The 16,386-nt window shown below is 34.3% G+C and overlaps 1 protein-coding gene and 1 long non-coding RNA gene across 2 annotated transcripts; both read left to right on the top strand.

The window, feature by feature from the left end:
* Positions 1-1,884: 1,884 nt before the first annotated feature.
* Positions 1,885-2,917, top strand: LOC140167744 (uncharacterized). The gene is made up of 3 exons (XR_011861071.1): positions 1,885-1,980; positions 2,271-2,375; positions 2,868-2,917. It is a non-coding gene; the product is annotated as an uncharacterized lncRNA (long non-coding RNA).
* A 7,582-nt stretch (positions 2,918-10,499) lies between these two features.
* Positions 10,500-16,103, top strand: LOC140160037 (uncharacterized). The gene is made up of 7 exons (XM_072183309.1): positions 10,500-10,966; positions 13,350-13,612; positions 13,855-14,127; positions 14,572-14,865; positions 15,082-15,180; positions 15,443-15,610; positions 15,879-16,103. The coding sequence occupies exons 3-7, from the start codon at positions 13,903-13,905 to the stop codon at positions 16,074-16,076; spliced, it is 984 nt and encodes a 327-aa protein (XP_072039410.1). The 5' UTR covers positions 10,500-10,966; positions 13,350-13,612; positions 13,855-13,902; the 3' UTR covers positions 16,077-16,103.
* Positions 16,104-16,386: the final 283 nt, after the last annotated feature.

The following is a 16,386-nucleotide window of genomic DNA, read 5'->3' as shown; positions in this document are numbered from 1 at the left end:
AGAGGGGGATATTGTGATGGTATAGTCCTTCTGTGTGTTTGTATGTATGTGTGTCCGGATGTATTTCCGTGTGTTCCATTTTGGATAGGTTTTCCTTTCTTTCCTAATATCAGAAATCCGTAGGGGTGGAGATCCTCAACCTGAATTGATTTTCAGTCCATAATAAGCTAATTAAGTAACTAATTTGAATTTGTGACGTGGTATATCAAAAAGAGACACTTTGGGGCAGGTTATCAATTTTGAGTGTTTAAAATTTCTTAAATATAGAGATATTTTGCTCTACAACGCCGTTTTCCCCAATGAAGTCGGACATTCCTGAGTGAAGATATTGAGTTCGTAAGTTATGGTATTATAAAATTGGAAATTGAGATATATCGGCCTTTAAAATATTATTGACAATTAATGTACATGCATATGTACATTGAAAAACGCAAGATGCCAGCTATATTCCGGTCTGAAACTGAAGACAATATTAAACATTTACAAATTTGCAAAAACCCCAAATTGTGAAAAAAATCACCCGGGCATATTTTGTACTATTTCTCCGTTTACGATCCTGCACAAAATTGTCTCCTTTCGATATACCCCATCACATATACATATAGCTTTATTTTTACAATGACGTCACTTGAGGTTCTCAACCGGATTTATTCAGCGCAAAATTAAGGTTTTTCTTTTACTTTTTAATTTGCAATATTTTTGCAACTTCGATCGAAAGAGTTTATAAAGAAAGTTGATTTTTTTTTCATACCTGGATTCCCAACCTAGTGTACCCAGCATATTACAAGTATTTATAACAGCTTATAACATTACTTTGCCAACAAAATAACAATGCAAAGTAAAGAATAATGCTTACTTCAGATTATTTGCCTCTTATTAAAGGTAAAAGAACAACTTAAAACATGATTATTTTCTTCGTAACAATACAAGTTAAGTCAAACGCACAGTAACGCAATATTCTCTATTGAGCAACGAAGTATTCAACTTTCTGATTTTGCTTAATATCTGATTTTCAAGGTAACCCGAGTGCTGTAATTTCAGTTGTAGTGTTCTCGGTATGCATGGATGCACATACTATACGTCAACCGTGTAAGAATTACCAGGTAGGTGCGTGCTGAAATGACACTTGCGTGACAGAATATAACGATAGTTACATAAAATTATTTTAAACCGATGATGAGTCAAAAGTTATAACAAGGTGAGGATTTTTTCTTTGTTTTTCCTGTTGAAAATATTATAAATATGAATCCAAGTCTGTAATCCCATTCATATTTGTGAGCAACTTTGAACTGAACCACCTAGCGATTTCACTTTAACTTTGATTGTTTTGCGAGCTAAGACAGATACCGGCATTCTATATTTGCCATGGCAACTCAAACACCAGATGGAAAGAGACCTACATTATTTCTCATCGGTTGGTATAAAAAAAATATTTAGTGTTGCGAATAAACCATCATTATCACTATTTCAATTTTAAAATTGATTATTATTAGTTTAAACAATAATACCTTGACTAGATGTTGCTGTTAAATATTATTGAAAAGGCAAATTCAATTAGAAAATGAGCTATCGACTTTGGGTTAAGACTCTGGGATAATTTGGGACATACTTACATATGCCGCGCATTTTTTGGACAATTAAACCAAACTGTACCAAACAGAAATTAAAACTATTTTTCTTTCAACCACCAAGGTTGCATTTTATGCAGCGCACATTACGTCAACTCAAATCAAGGACCTTGTAATTACAAGATTGTTTAGATGTGTTTGTTTTATAATAAAATGACCAAGAGTAATAAATGTATTCTGATTATTTTCAGCATTGTTCTTGATTTCCGTCATTGCATCTTGCTATTGTTCTCCAACACACCGGGTTTCAAGCAGGGAAGCGACACTACTGAGCACTTATGACGAGTATGGTCTTCTAATTCAATCAACACTAAGCCTGGAGCACCACGAAAAGGACCTCTATGAAGAATATGTAAGTGAACAACTACAGTCAGAAGAAAAATGGAAGAAGATCATGATTTAAAAACCAGGTGTTTTGATTATAGGTTAATAATAATTGTTGGGAGTGAAACATCCCAGTACAAGGACTTTAATGGCCATTTTGTTATTAAAATAGCAAAAATCACGGGATTTTTTTTCTCGTGTATGACAATAAAAGCGTATCACTTGTTGCTCGAGAAAGTGTACAGAATAATGCACTTCTACGTATCCACTCGCATACATTATTGTAATATTGTCATATTTCTCTTATTAATTTTTTAGCGAGCGGACAGGTACATCAGTCCTGACAATGTACTGCCAGCTATGAAGATCGACGGCCTACCAGATATTTCCACTATGACTGTTAGCAACAGACGTAAAATGACTGTGAGTAAAATGTATTAAAGCTTTACTCAAGTTGGATCAAACTACATATTGTTGATATTTGGTATTAAATAAGTATAATAGCACGGCGTCGGTTTATCTCGGTGTCCAAAACACATGCTGTACTAATGAAGTAAGAAGTACCATTTTTTTAAAATAATTTTTAGTGGTTATCGTTCATATCGTGAAAATTATCTGTATTATATCTATCATGGTTAGACGTCAATTGAAGAGGATCTCATACTGTTTAATAAACACAATGACGGCAAATCTGTACCTAAACAATATTATTAAAGTAAGCAGGGGGTGTGAGAGTTCAGATTAAAATCTGAATTAAGACTTTTTGATCTTGATTTTTATCTCTTTTGTGGCACTTCGTCTGTACAAAAGTACAGGAGCTTTCCAAATTTTTTTTTTATCTGTGGTCACTCACACCCCTGAGTAAGATTCTTAAATGTTTTAATATTTATTAATTAGTATTTATTATTTATCTAGGAGAGTGAGTTATTGCTCACTCATCTGACCAACCTACGTGCATATAAAGCAGTTTTACAGAAAGTCATCGATGACGAGACGCTATCCCAGTCAATCAAGGATTTTACACCTGAATTGCAAACTCTTGAGACACTCACACTGTCTGTTACGAACAGAATTCTAAACGTGGTAAGTATATTAAATCTGAAAAAGGTGTGTGGGGTGGGGGTGTGTATGTGGGCGTTTGGTTTGTATTACTCTCGAGGACTCCAACATAACAACACACCGATACACTGTGGACCTCGTGCTTAACGAGGACCTAATTAACACCTGTCCTTACAGAAACCTCGTTAAAAGGCGAAAATGAGGTCTTATACCCTACTACCCCTTCTATAGCTTATGTCCTCGCAGCGTTAACCGTTTTAACACTTGTTCGGTTTTACCGACTTTTTAAGCACTTGACATGAAAACACACCGAGGACATTTGGACTTCGGGAATATTAGTGGGGAGGGGTCGTATGAGGGTGTGTGTATGGAGTTGGAGAGGTGATTATTGATAGTGGTTGAGGTGGTGGGGGAGTGAAAATGTAACTAAATCGGATCAGCTAAATCAGTAGAGCTAGAACCCATAGTTTGCTAAGCAGAATAAGATTCGCTAGGAAATATTAAAAAAGAAGACATAATATGGAAAGAGTTTTATTTATTATTATGTTGAGAATGCCTTTTCAATCTATTTCTTAATGATTATTATAATTATCACTCTTTTCATTTTCATTATTATCTTTAAACATGTGACTGCTTGTGTTTACAGATGAGTCAGTTGAACGTAATTCACAACGACCTTGATGTACCGGAAATAAAATTGAACAATTTGGAGAAGGCGTATGAAAGAAACCGTAGGAGTCTGTACATACTACAAGAAATGAATCTATACCTCCAGCTACCATTGCAGGATTTCTTGTATCTCCAATGCACGCATCCACCTAGTACACCACCAATGACAGTGACCACAGTCTCACCACATATCAGGATAGAAAATTTATCACACCAACTTCTTGAAAGGACAACAATTCTGAATCACTATTTGAATGAGCTGTACGAGGAATATGTAAGATATTTTCCTCATCTTTAATAAGTCACAAGTTGATTTTCTTACTAAACTATTGCATGAGCTGTCAATGAACACGATTAACCGAAGATAATAATTAAGCTCTAGGAGAAAAATAATAAATGGAAAGGGGTAGATTGGATAAGGGAGAGAGAGAGATGGATCGATATAAAAGAAAAAGAAGTTCACAGATAGATAAAACTTATATGTACTTCTCCTTTATATTCCCTTTCCAGATGGAAGAGCGACTTCATGGTATAGAAGTTGATCCACCAATACAGATTGCAGGTCTGCCTAATTTTGTTGAGCTTTCTGCCGTTATCAGGAGCCGACTTCGAGTAAGTACAAAATGACAAGGCAATTATTTTGTGCATATTTTCGTTATAACAAACCGTAACTCTATAAGATACCTAACTGAAATAACCTTTTCTATACAGTTCTAACACCGCCAAATGCCAGTACCATTTAGATGTGTACTCAATTGGCATTAAAAAACAAGTTTCGGAACAAGATATGATTTGAAAAATCTACGTTGATGCAGATCATATTTCAACATTATAGCTAAATATATAGTTTACTATCATTTCAGGAGGACCAACTGTTACCCATCCATCGTCAAAACTTATACAGATACAAGCAGCTCCTGGGCGAGGTGTTCCGAGATGAAGCGTATATGCAAACTCTTCCAGACTTTACCCACAAAATTGACGAGGTGCAAAAGAGAAATGAACGAGTACTGTCCTTGATTGAGAATGTGGTGAGTGAAAACTGCAAATAACCTCAAAATTGTTTGTTTGCAATTTCAACAACTTAATCATTTGACACACACATTTAGAAACCGAATTCGTTTTTGTAGCCAGACAATTGACTGATATACTATGTAGGTTGAGGAATGTTTTATTGCCGTTCAGTCCAATCTGGATGCACATTGCAAGTACCTAAACACCTCCGTTTGTCAACCACGTGATGCATCGTTCTACATATGTGACCGTACACGGCGAATGAGCCGTAAATTCCTCCCTTGGTAAATTTTGTTTTATTTCGTGCTTAGAAAATATACATCATAAGCTTTAAAATGGTATATTATTTGACTTCAAACGGTATCCAGAAGCGGGGTTATGGTTTGTTGAACTTCGCTCCTTCAACAAAATGGTAGCTTTTTTTTTCGTTTCTACATGTGTCTCTTTTTCCACAATAAATATCACAATAAATATCAAACAGTCATAACTGGCGGTCATTTCAAATCACCCCAAGTAAACGAGGTTCAAGGAAGTTCTCTCATTGTTAATGGTTGGTTATACATACCTATACAAAATACAATGCCTGGTAACCCATCACTTGAACAGGATTAGCCAAAGCAAACAAAGACCAGAGCTATTAAAATTCTACAGCCATCTGAGGTAGAAGCTTATTATCCTCTTCAACAACTAGGATTATTGATTGGTGTTTGACTATAAAAATGAGACAGATGTCACGCCAGCTAGGGAATTTACGGCTCATTCGTGCTGTACGGTCACATATTAGAAAAAGATAATTTCAATCTTTTGTCATTGCCTTGTGAACACCTAGTCTTAACTACAAACGTTATTTTCTAAAACATTAACAATGTTTATCAATATCATTAATTTTATAGATGGGACAGCTGGGTCTGCCAGTCGATACCTTACCGTCAGTGCAGCCATTGGAAGAAGCAACTGGACAAACTGAGCGTATGGTTCGGGATTTCAAGATTCTTCACAGTATGAAGCGATATTTGCCAATGATTCTGCAAGACTTTGCCCAGTTTGAAGCTCATCATTCACAATAGAGCAACACAATGACATCAAGTTAGTTACAGAAGAAACAAATATGACACCGTTCTTACAAGTATACAAAAATGTGATCCGTTCCCACAAAATCGGGGACATGGAAAAATTATTTGTTGTTGTTGATATTTTGATTTTCGGAAAAAGAAAAGAAAAGAAGCTTCCGTAGTTACGGAACTCATCTATAGTATAGTTTAAAAAACGTACTGTTTTGGTAAGTGATAACAAAAGTAGCTAGTATTTTCTTATTATTAGCATTTTAACCATTTGTTTCATTATGTTATGTGGATTTTTGATATTGGTAGAAATGTTCAATTTATAACAAAGAGTTTATAATATGCTCAAGCAAAATCAGTCGGAACTCGGAAATAATAAATTTTCAGTTTCTTATATGAGAGTAAACATCATTTACAAAGCTGCATTTTGAAGAAAACTCTATTTAAATTGAACAACCAGTTCCAAAGATATGAGTAATTAAAGAATTTGCAAAACAACAGGAAACAAAAGGAAATAATTCCTTTGTTTGGCTATATCTCAAAATCAATATTTCCGAGTTCCGACTGATTTTGCTTGATTGCATCACATATATGAGAAGTGAGATATCTGAATCAAAACCAAGATCGGTATAAGGTCTAAAATAAGTAAGTCTATTTTGAGACTGATATGTATGTACATATAAAATGACCCGGCAAAGGCCACTCTTATATTAGTGGCATTTAGATTTAGCCTTTTCTTAATTCAATCATTAGCTTGTTTTTTAAACATATTTTGTGGGGTTCAATAAAGTCGTAAATGACCATTTTACAGAATAGTTTTGGTGGTTCATTTTTAAAAACTTTATAATTATATAAATAAAATATTGTTTCGAAGTTATCAAGAACTCAATTTCGACAAAAATTTCAGTTACAAATTTGTTGCACAAACCCCTCGATTTGAAATGGTCAACTCAAGTTACACAGAATATAAGGTACTTTTTCGTCGACACTACTTCTTGATTTTGATGTATAATGTTATGTAGTGAGTATTTCAAAGATAAGGCTACATATGTGGAGTAACACAATTATATTGCCTTCTTAAGTATAGCTTCACATTTAAATGACAGAAGGCTCTATCTCAATTACACATATAGAAACTGTGTACCTATTTTACTATTTTAAGAGCGTAACATTTTAAACAGGCTATTTTCAACATTGATACTAACGCTTTCAAATTGATTAATGTATTCACTTCAATACGTCTTCATAACATTAAAGCAAAAGGTGTTTGCCTTTAATAAAAGGGTCGAGTAATTTTAACTCATTTTGTTAAGTACGTTTTTGTACTTTCGTTGCGATATGTATTTAGTTCTTTAAACAGTAAACGAACAAGCTTTCAACTCATATTTACGTTTTATTTATTTAGTTATCTCTTGATATATTATGTTTATTTATTTATATATATATATATATTTATTTTTGTTTATCTCTAAGGGCCCTGTTCTAGTTACAAGAATTCTAATACATGTATGATAAATACTACACAACATGTGGTAATACAATTTCATTAAATGTACATTTTTAACTTATAAAAATTAATATATGTAAATATTTGTGCCTTTAAAAGTAATTGTTATATAAACATAATAAATGTTCCATAAAATGCATGAAGAGAAAACTAAAATGACTAAGAGTCTTATTTATTTTAACTTAACACACACTAAACATAAGTATTATAACATTCTCAAAATAGAGCAAAAATGAGTAACGACGCAATCGGATCCTATCGATTGTACATGAAAGTGATATGTATCAAGATAACTCCCATGAAACAGTTAATACTAGCCTAGTCATATGGCGAAAGGGTGTTCAATTTGATGGCAACATGGTGGAAGGGCAAGATCGTCTAACGCAGAGAGGGCAAGGTTTGTGGTACAGAGAATACCCGGAAGGTTTCGGTATTGGAGTCAATGAGTTTATTTGGCCTGGGTAAGGTGTCCAGAAAATGGTGACGGGGGAAATTTGCACAGAAGTGGTGATTAGAAAAAACCGACCGTGAAAGAAGACAGACGTATTCCAAATATCGCGAGACTGAAAAAGACTGAAAATCTTTGACTGCAAGCACAAAAATTATATTCATTCACGCCATGAGATCGTACTGGTGCTGGACGTGATAAAAGTTGTTAAAACTGTTTTTCGATTGCCACACGACCTTCTTATTGCAGTCTCGCAATCTTTGGAATACTTCCATCTTTTTTCTATGTCGGTTTCTTCTGACCACCTATTCTTTGCAACTTTCAAACGTTACCATTTCCTGGACACCTTATCCATGCCAAATAAACCCTTTGGCTCCTATACTGTAGCCTTCCGGATATTATATGAATCAAAAGCCTCACCCTCTCTGCGTTTGAACGATTTCTTGCACTTCTTCTATTTTTAGCTCTTGTAACTCTTGAACACCATTTCTCCCTGTGACTAGGCTAGTAATAACTGTTTCATGGAAGGAATCTTGATATATATTACCAGTGGCATAGCCAGGACTTTTTCAGAGGCGGGTAATGCAAATTTTCAGGGGAAAACTTTGACGAAAATGGTTAAAAATGGACTACAAATTACAAAAAAAGAATTTAAAAAAAAATCCTCTCACAGGGGGCAAGACTTCTCACAGGGGGAAGCTGCCCCTTTGCCTCATTTGGCTATGCCACTGTATATTAGTTTAATGTATTTTACCACCAAATTGAACAACAATTGTGACTAGGTTAGTATTAACTGTTTCGTCAGAAGAATCTTGACATATGTTACGTAATGTAGAATTGATAGCTGATTGGGTGTTTACTCAATTTGAACAGAAAACTTCTATTTTAAAGATGTTGCAATACTTAAATTTAGTGTGTGCATATTGTACACTAACGCATTAAAATTGATTTGGAGCTTAACACTAACTTATTCTTATGGAATAAAACGACTAACACCCAGCGTTACAAATAATGTTAACAATAGCTGTTCAACAATTGAATACGCTTTATTATTGATATGATTGAGCCTCTGTAATAAATGGCGACCACTAGCATTCTTCGCATGATATTTTATGTCGATCTTGATATCTCAGTGATTTTTTCAATTGCATGATTGTTTATCTTATCTTCATGATGGAAATAAACAAAAACATTGATATCAAAACCTCTACTTTGGCAATTGAAACCGATAAGCGAATTAAATAAATACTATTTTCGTTTCATTGATATGCATTATAATAATTGCAAATTACGTGACATGACATGGCAGTCGCCTTGTGAATGTGATTGGTGAAATGAGAAACGTCGTTTTGTACGACTTTCATGCAACAGGTCGATTTTAATGTGGTCAATATTTTTAAAATACTTAATGAGGGGGATTTTTCTAGAGAAATGATCAGTCGAAGTGCATGAAAACCGTTTAATGCTTTCAGAATATATACCGTAGGAAACAACTTTTCATAGCAAACACAATGGTATTAAAACAATAAGTGTTGTGTTGGAGTATACATTTATTACTAACTGGTCTCTTGGATTGAAGCATCTTCTTTCTTACAAATTTCAACGATGAAAACGTTTTGGTTATGCACAGGGTGGCCCAGCAAAAACAGAACCCTCATTGCGCCCTCTTTTTTTCCTATTTTAGACAAGTTCTCGCTTTCTTTTTATTTACAACATAAGTCATTTCTCTCTTTCGAATGAAAGGTAGCCCTGAAAGGTTTGGCATGTGCTCTACTGAAGTGAGTTTACTGTGCTGCTCTGCCCTCTACCTCGCTGCCTCCTTGACGAATAAAGCTTTCAGCCCTGGTTCTCATTGCATCAATTGCGTTGCGTACCATCCTTGTGCGCCAGATATTTGCGAATGGAACAGTAATATGGTTGGGAAGATCTTGGAGGTTAGCTGGTGGACATCGCTCATAGACGTCGCTTTGGATTTTGCCCCGGGGATTTTGCGCCAAAGAAAGAAATCATGCGGTGTGAGGTCTGGTGATCTTGCAGGCCACTCCACAGCATGACCCATCCCGTAGACAGGGTGAAAAACGGGTGCATTTCTTAAAAAGGGCATATCTTCAAAAGTTAACACACACTATTAGTTAATTTTTTCCAAACCTAGTTTTTTGGCATATATAGTAATTATAAATAAAGATTAGATGTAGAATAAGCTGAAGAAAAATTTGAAATGAAAACAAAAAAGAACAAACAGTAACGAGGAAAAAAGCGAGAAGGAGAATATCAATAAAATCAACCTTACTGTAATAACAATATGAGTGCAACTCATAAGTAACAGAAAATGCGAGAGACAAAGATAAAGAAAGGAAAATTAAGAAAGCGAGATAGAAAGCAAAAAAGGATACAGAAGCGTCTTGTAATATTTTGCATTACTGTTGTTGAATACCCCTGCTTAATTTGCTAAATATAGATTTGAAATGATTATGTAACAAAATGTATGCCATCTTAACAGAGTCCGATTAAGAGTGCTAGAGAGGCAATGGGAGAGGTGATGAAGAGAGAAAGAGAAATACTAGGGAGAGAGAGAGAGAGAGAGAGGGGGGAGAGAGAGAGACGAAGAGAGAGAGAGAGAGAGAGAGAGAGAGAGAGAGAGAGAGGGAGGGAGAGAGAGGCGGAGAGAGGGAGAGAGGTAGAAATACGCATTCTAAATGTTGGTAACGTAATGTTGTTTTCTGCTAAGTACGAACATGTTTGTCCTTCTTTATGGGCAAGATAAAACAACATGCATTCTTTCATGGAATACAATATTAACACTTTTTCTACAACTATGTATTTTCATTGAACATGCAAAAGTGGGTCGTACTTGGTCGTTAACCTGTTATCACTTTTGTTATGCAAATATCATGACACGGAGTTTTACGGTCAGCAACTCTGATTCACACTTCGATATTAGAGGCGGTTGTTGTTTTAGTTGCTGCATTTCATGATATGCAATCGTTTTCATTATTTGTGTCGATACTGGATTGGATATACCTAGTTTACAGGGTAGCTGGCACAAATCTCGAGCAATTACAATTGAGTGGAATATGAACAGAACACGTATATGGCCGGTGATACAAAGGATATAATTATGTTGTGCTACAAGGGATCGCACGCTGAACTTGGTGAAGTACGGGTTGTCTGCCGATCTCGACTCAAGCAGAACCAGAACCATGTTGAAACTCCATTAGATTGCGTTTCTTTTGTGTTGCGGAATAAACGCATGCAGGTAGGAGTGAATGAAGCTTACTATTATTGGCATTGTCATTTTCAGTTCTCACGTTCATTCGAAACGGTTGACATTTAGATTTAGTATTTTACAGGGATATAATATAGCGTTAATTCTTGCTTCTTAAAATTCATATCAATACCAATCCCATTGCCATGAAGAAATTAGCAGAAAAAAATCCCGTTAAACCACCGATTGAAAAATACACACCAAGCTACACATTCGATTTAATAACCGAATCACTTAATCAATTATTCTTTTACCAGAGAAGCTAAATATTTTTGTCACTATCGCAACCTTATTTGAAATGCTAGATTTACAGCACTACCTATTCGTCTGTAATGTAAACTTTGGTTTTGTGTAAATCACAGTAGTATCAACAAAAAATCTGTACAATTCATACCTGTTAGTAACACCTGGGAGATCGCTATTGATAACAGGTGTAAAGTCCCCCGTTTGTGACGTAGCATCGTGACAACTAACTGCGTGACACATCGTTACAACCGTAGCCACTCTTCTTTACATTTGGTAAGTTCAAATCCCAATTTAGGAATAGCCCACTTTTTATTTTTATCTTGTAAAGTGAAAGGATTATCTCAAATGTATAAATTCGTGAATTTAGAGTCAATATGTCATTATAACATTGGATAGCTCTAAGTGAACACATGTTCAACTGGCATTTCTGCACATCATACACAAAATTTTACATTCAAGCAATAGTACTGATTTATGATTTATCATGGAATTGCTGAACTTCAGAACACTCTTTTATACCAGTGAGTATTGACGTCTTATTCTTTTATCAATAAACGATAACTATTTGCAGTAATCAAATTTACCATTTCCCAAAATGTATAATAGAAGCCTTACAAAAAGTATACAATTATTATTGGATTTTACTGGTTCATTTGAATTTTGCCCAAGTCATTGATACTCAATATGCAAGAAAATATCGTTTTTAATAATTATTTTTATTACTTCTAGGCAAAACCACACTAAAATTTTTTTTCATGACTCCTTAATAATGCCATTTTTGATATGAACTCTTATTCAACTCCAAAGTAGTAACGAAGATTATTTTGGAATGCTCGTCCAATGGGTATAATTAAATTTAGGGTGTTTAAATTGGCATTTGAATTTTGTCTTGGTAAATCGAAATTTGTTTTGGTCAGCAATATGGCAAATTTTGTGATGTTACACAAAGGTGGCCAAATGTTTAATCGGTAACACCTGTCTTATCATCGTTACATTACATAATGATGCCAAGAAACAATGCCATGTGTAACATCAGTAACATAACTGAGATTCTCAAAATGTAATGCTTCAACAATTAAACTAAAATCTAACGGTACAGTACATATAGAATTTGAAGTTGTAATTTTTAAAAAGCTCCGAAAATGAATCTTATTCATTAAAAGATATTGGAAAGAATCAAATCAATTTAATACTTTACTAGCGAACCATTGCAATGTATTCAAAGTGAAATAAGTACAACACAACGTGGCGATCCAGAAGTTGGAAAGGCTACCTACTTCACAACGGCATTATTACAAAGAAGAAAATGAACTTACAAGTTTGGCAGACATTAATTAATTTACTTATTTATTTATGTGTTTATTGTCTTATCATTGATGCCATCGTATTAACGTTACCTTTTAAAAATATTGCTACACATCAATATAGCATAATTAATTGCCGCTACTATTGCAAAAATGTTTACATGGTTGAATAAACACACATATTATTTCAACTGCGGTCTACTGTGCAAACAATAAATATTGACTATTCTCTAAACAAACTACCTATTTGCGTGATTCCCCACGTATGAGTCACGCAGCAAGTGTCACGAAATATATTTTTAGCGACAACGATGTTCTTTAAAACCTCTGGCTTTTCATTCCCAAAATCAGTGTCTCTTTGAATATCATTAAGGAAACACATTTTCTGCGTATTTTGAAACCTCTTTTTAGTGGAACATTTCTATACATAATAACATATCAGCCGAATTTTAAAATGAGTGTTCAAATATATAGAATACTCTGCTCTGCAGGTAAATTTTGAATTCATGTTTTGTTGCGCTCAGGATGTTCAGACAAATTTAATGAGAATGATAAATCACTGAAAAGATTCATCAGGTTTGCAGATAAACAGATTAAATAAATTTCATATGCACAAAACCAGAAATTTACTCACGATGATGAGAATGATGAAGTTTAAAATGTATAGCGAGTTGGGTGACAAATAAATGCAATGGACAGTGAGGGATTTGCAATAATTTAATGTTTTCACCATAATATTAATATTAAACTAAGAGTTCAAGTTATTATAATATCAGTTCATGAATTGTTTTACTTACATGTTATTTCTCTTTTTAAATTTGCAGTTTTATTTACCGGTCTGTTTGCGCTGAGTTGCAATGCATTCCCAATACACAAGGCGAAACACACCAAAGTTCAGAAAATCAAGACCAGCATACTCACTACCCCGAAGATTCAGCTTCACAAATCACTCAATTCTGTGGGTAATTTTGACGACGGCAAAGAGCACCTGGATGCTGAGCCTACTAACATCGATGACCTATACGAATTCTTGATTCTTGCCTGTCAAACGCTTTCCACAGAACAAAGCAGCCTCTACGAGAATTATGTAAGTACCAACTCTTGGTTAAATTCATTGCATACATCTGTACACGTTTGAATGCTATTTTTTGAATGCTGGTATCAGTTAATTTCTAAAAGGTTCAGCTTGCAGCTAGAGTATCTAGCAAGTAGACTAATATCATTAGCTTAAAGCATTTCAAGTAAAACACATTTTGTCCTTACCTTTTTGGTCATTTTTTGCCTGTGAAGTGGTTTTCACAAGTTTATCATTTTGTTTTATTTTCACAGAAAGCAACACGATTTGGGAATTCGGATATTATAATTCCTCTACTGCCAATGGATGGGCTTCCACGTGCATCAGACCTACCTTTGTTGAAGAGACTAAACATGACTGAAGAAGAATTACTCTCAGTTCATCGCCAAAATCTTATTGCATTCAAAGGAGCCGTACAACAAGTGTATTTTGATGAGAAAAACTCGTCAGATCCAATCAACTTTCTCCCAGTTATGCAAAAGATTATGAACTATACTCAGTTTGCTCTTGACAGATTGGATGTGTTGGTAAGTACACAATTAATTAATTTATCTATCAATCAACAAATCAATTAATCATTCAATTAATCAATCATTTTACGACAATTCTTCCAATTATTTGTAATGTTTACACATGTCCCAACTTACACTTTACACCAACAAAATTCAAATTCAATCATATTAAAACCCCATAGAACACGACAGTTATGCGGCCAATATTTCATTTTACCTCATTAATGTGGCTTACAATTAACAGAAAACTTTTCTGACAGTTGTTACTAATAATATTTTATAAAATTTAGAAAAAAGAATTACCAATTGTCATCATTCACATGATATTTACACCAATATTATATTGTTTATTGTGCACTGTTATCTACATCGCTATCTAAATAAATATATTGTTGTTTTTTGGCATCCAAAAGAGCGATCAAATCACTTAACGATTGTCTTTCATCATTTGACCCATAGATGTATGAATTGAACCTCACAAGCCTGCCAACACCAACCGAACCAGTGTTGTTTGAGCCTGAACCAAATGAAGCTGTACGAAACATCCGCGATTTGTACGTACTTCAAGAAATGTACCTGTACCTTCCAATTCCATTGGTAGACTTTCCCAGATTGCAAAAGAGCCATGAAGCTACCCCAGTACCACCTACCACCAATCCTCCACCATTACCTGAAGTATATATGGAATATGAACTCCTTATAGAAGAAACGTCAGCTTTGTTTAAATACGCTGGGAAAGTCCTGGAAGAATATGTAAGTATTCAGAACTTTGACAGGAAAGATTTAAAAATAATTTAAGTAAAATATTGTGCTAAAACGATGAACTCGACGGAGATAATAAATAATAATGAAAGTCATATTCAAGAACAGGTAACATGCACAATAGTAAGACTAAGTTGTTTTAGCATCAAGTATTATGTATTACACTTTTATTCTATATATTTACTTTGTGTTTTTTCTTCATTACAGCAAATGGATCGTAATGGTGGAGCTATATGTCAGAATGTGGATCTTCCAGGTATGCCAAATAGAGCTGAGCTTTTTCTTGCGAAAAGGATTCAGATGACAGTAAGTTACTTTGTATTATTTAACTATAAACTCTTTCAGTGTGTTCTTTCATATACACACGAGCATAACCAAATCTATACATGTGCAACGAGTACGAGAAACTAGAAAGCTTACATTGATATGGCAATTGAAAAAAAAATACATGGTGTTTTATTTTCAGAAACACCTTTTATAAATCCTTAGCTCTAAAGAAATTTATTTCTCTAAAGTAAAATTTACCTTTGTAATACAATTAATCATGGTTATTGTTACACCATTGCAGGAGGAACAACTACTGAAAACCCATCACTCAAACATCCACATTTATAAAGAAGCTATGGGACACGTTATTGTAGATGAACAATTATCTACCAGCCCCAAGGATTTCACCGTTGATTTTGAAACCATACAGTTGATGAAACAGAGAGTCCTAAACCGCGAGGAGAGTGTGGTAAGTGTTTATCTTAAAATGGGAAATTAATGTACTTTTTAAAATGGTCTATTGTAATGGCAGATAGTAGTGTTATTTTCTGTTCAATTAAACGGTGCGGATGAAACTTTTATCGTCTAGCTGGGGTGTGATAGAACGGTTGGTATTGAAATCTCGCACATTTCACATTTCAGACAAATATAAACAACTACCTATATCCCAAAATAAAATTCTAAAATATATGACCTGTTATGAAATATCTTACACTATCCTTTATTCTTATTTATAGATGACCTTGCTAGATATTACCCTAGACCTGCTACCAACTAGTCAAGTTGTTCTTCAACCTGAGGAGAACGAGGCCATACGGAACCAACGAGATTGTTACATTCTTCAAGAGATGACCCTGTACTTACCGATGTGCCTTCAAGATTTCCCTCGCCTGCAGAACAAACACAGTGAAGCAGAGCCAGTGAAACGTTTGTAGTGTGTCATCACAAACCAAGTTGGACATCATTAGTGAACAACTATATATATTGTCATGGATAGCTGTTTCTATGGAATTCTTCTGTGACATTTTTCTTTTATCCAAAAACCGGTATAAGGTTTTAACAAAAAAAGTAGGTCAGTTTTATGGCCAAATATATTTACAATAAAAATGTATAAATCATATTGATTTGAAAAACATATGCTTTCTAAAAAGAAAGCTTTGAAATGCAATGTTTTTGTATGAATGAGTTTAAAGAAAGAAATAACTCCTATTTGCAATAACACATGTTTTCAAGTAAGCAAATTGC

Source organism: Amphiura filiformis, chromosome 1, assembly GCF_039555335.1.
Source record: "Amphiura filiformis chromosome 1, Afil_fr2py, whole genome shotgun sequence".
In the NCBI taxonomy this organism is placed as follows: domain Eukaryota; kingdom Metazoa; phylum Echinodermata; class Ophiuroidea; order Amphilepidida; family Amphiuridae; genus Amphiura; species Amphiura filiformis.
The sequence above is the reverse complement of the archived record's forward strand: the minus strand, read 5'-3'. Positions and strand labels throughout refer to the sequence as shown.

What these genes read in the sequence shown, in the direction of transcription:
- LOC140160037 (XM_072183309.1), top strand. Translation starts at nt 13,903, where the DNA reads ATGGATGGGCTTCCACGTGCATCAGACCTACCTTTGTTGAAGAGACTA. An exon ending in GGAAAGTCCTGGAAGAATAT is followed by an intron (nt 14,866 to 15,081) that starts GTAAGTATTCAG and finishes TCTTCATTACAG; the next exon opens with CAAATGGATCGTAATGGTGG. An exon ending in CGAAAAGGATTCAGATGACA is followed by an intron (nt 15,181 to 15,442) that starts GTAAGTTACTTT and finishes ACACCATTGCAG; the next exon opens with GAGGAACAACTACTGAAAAC.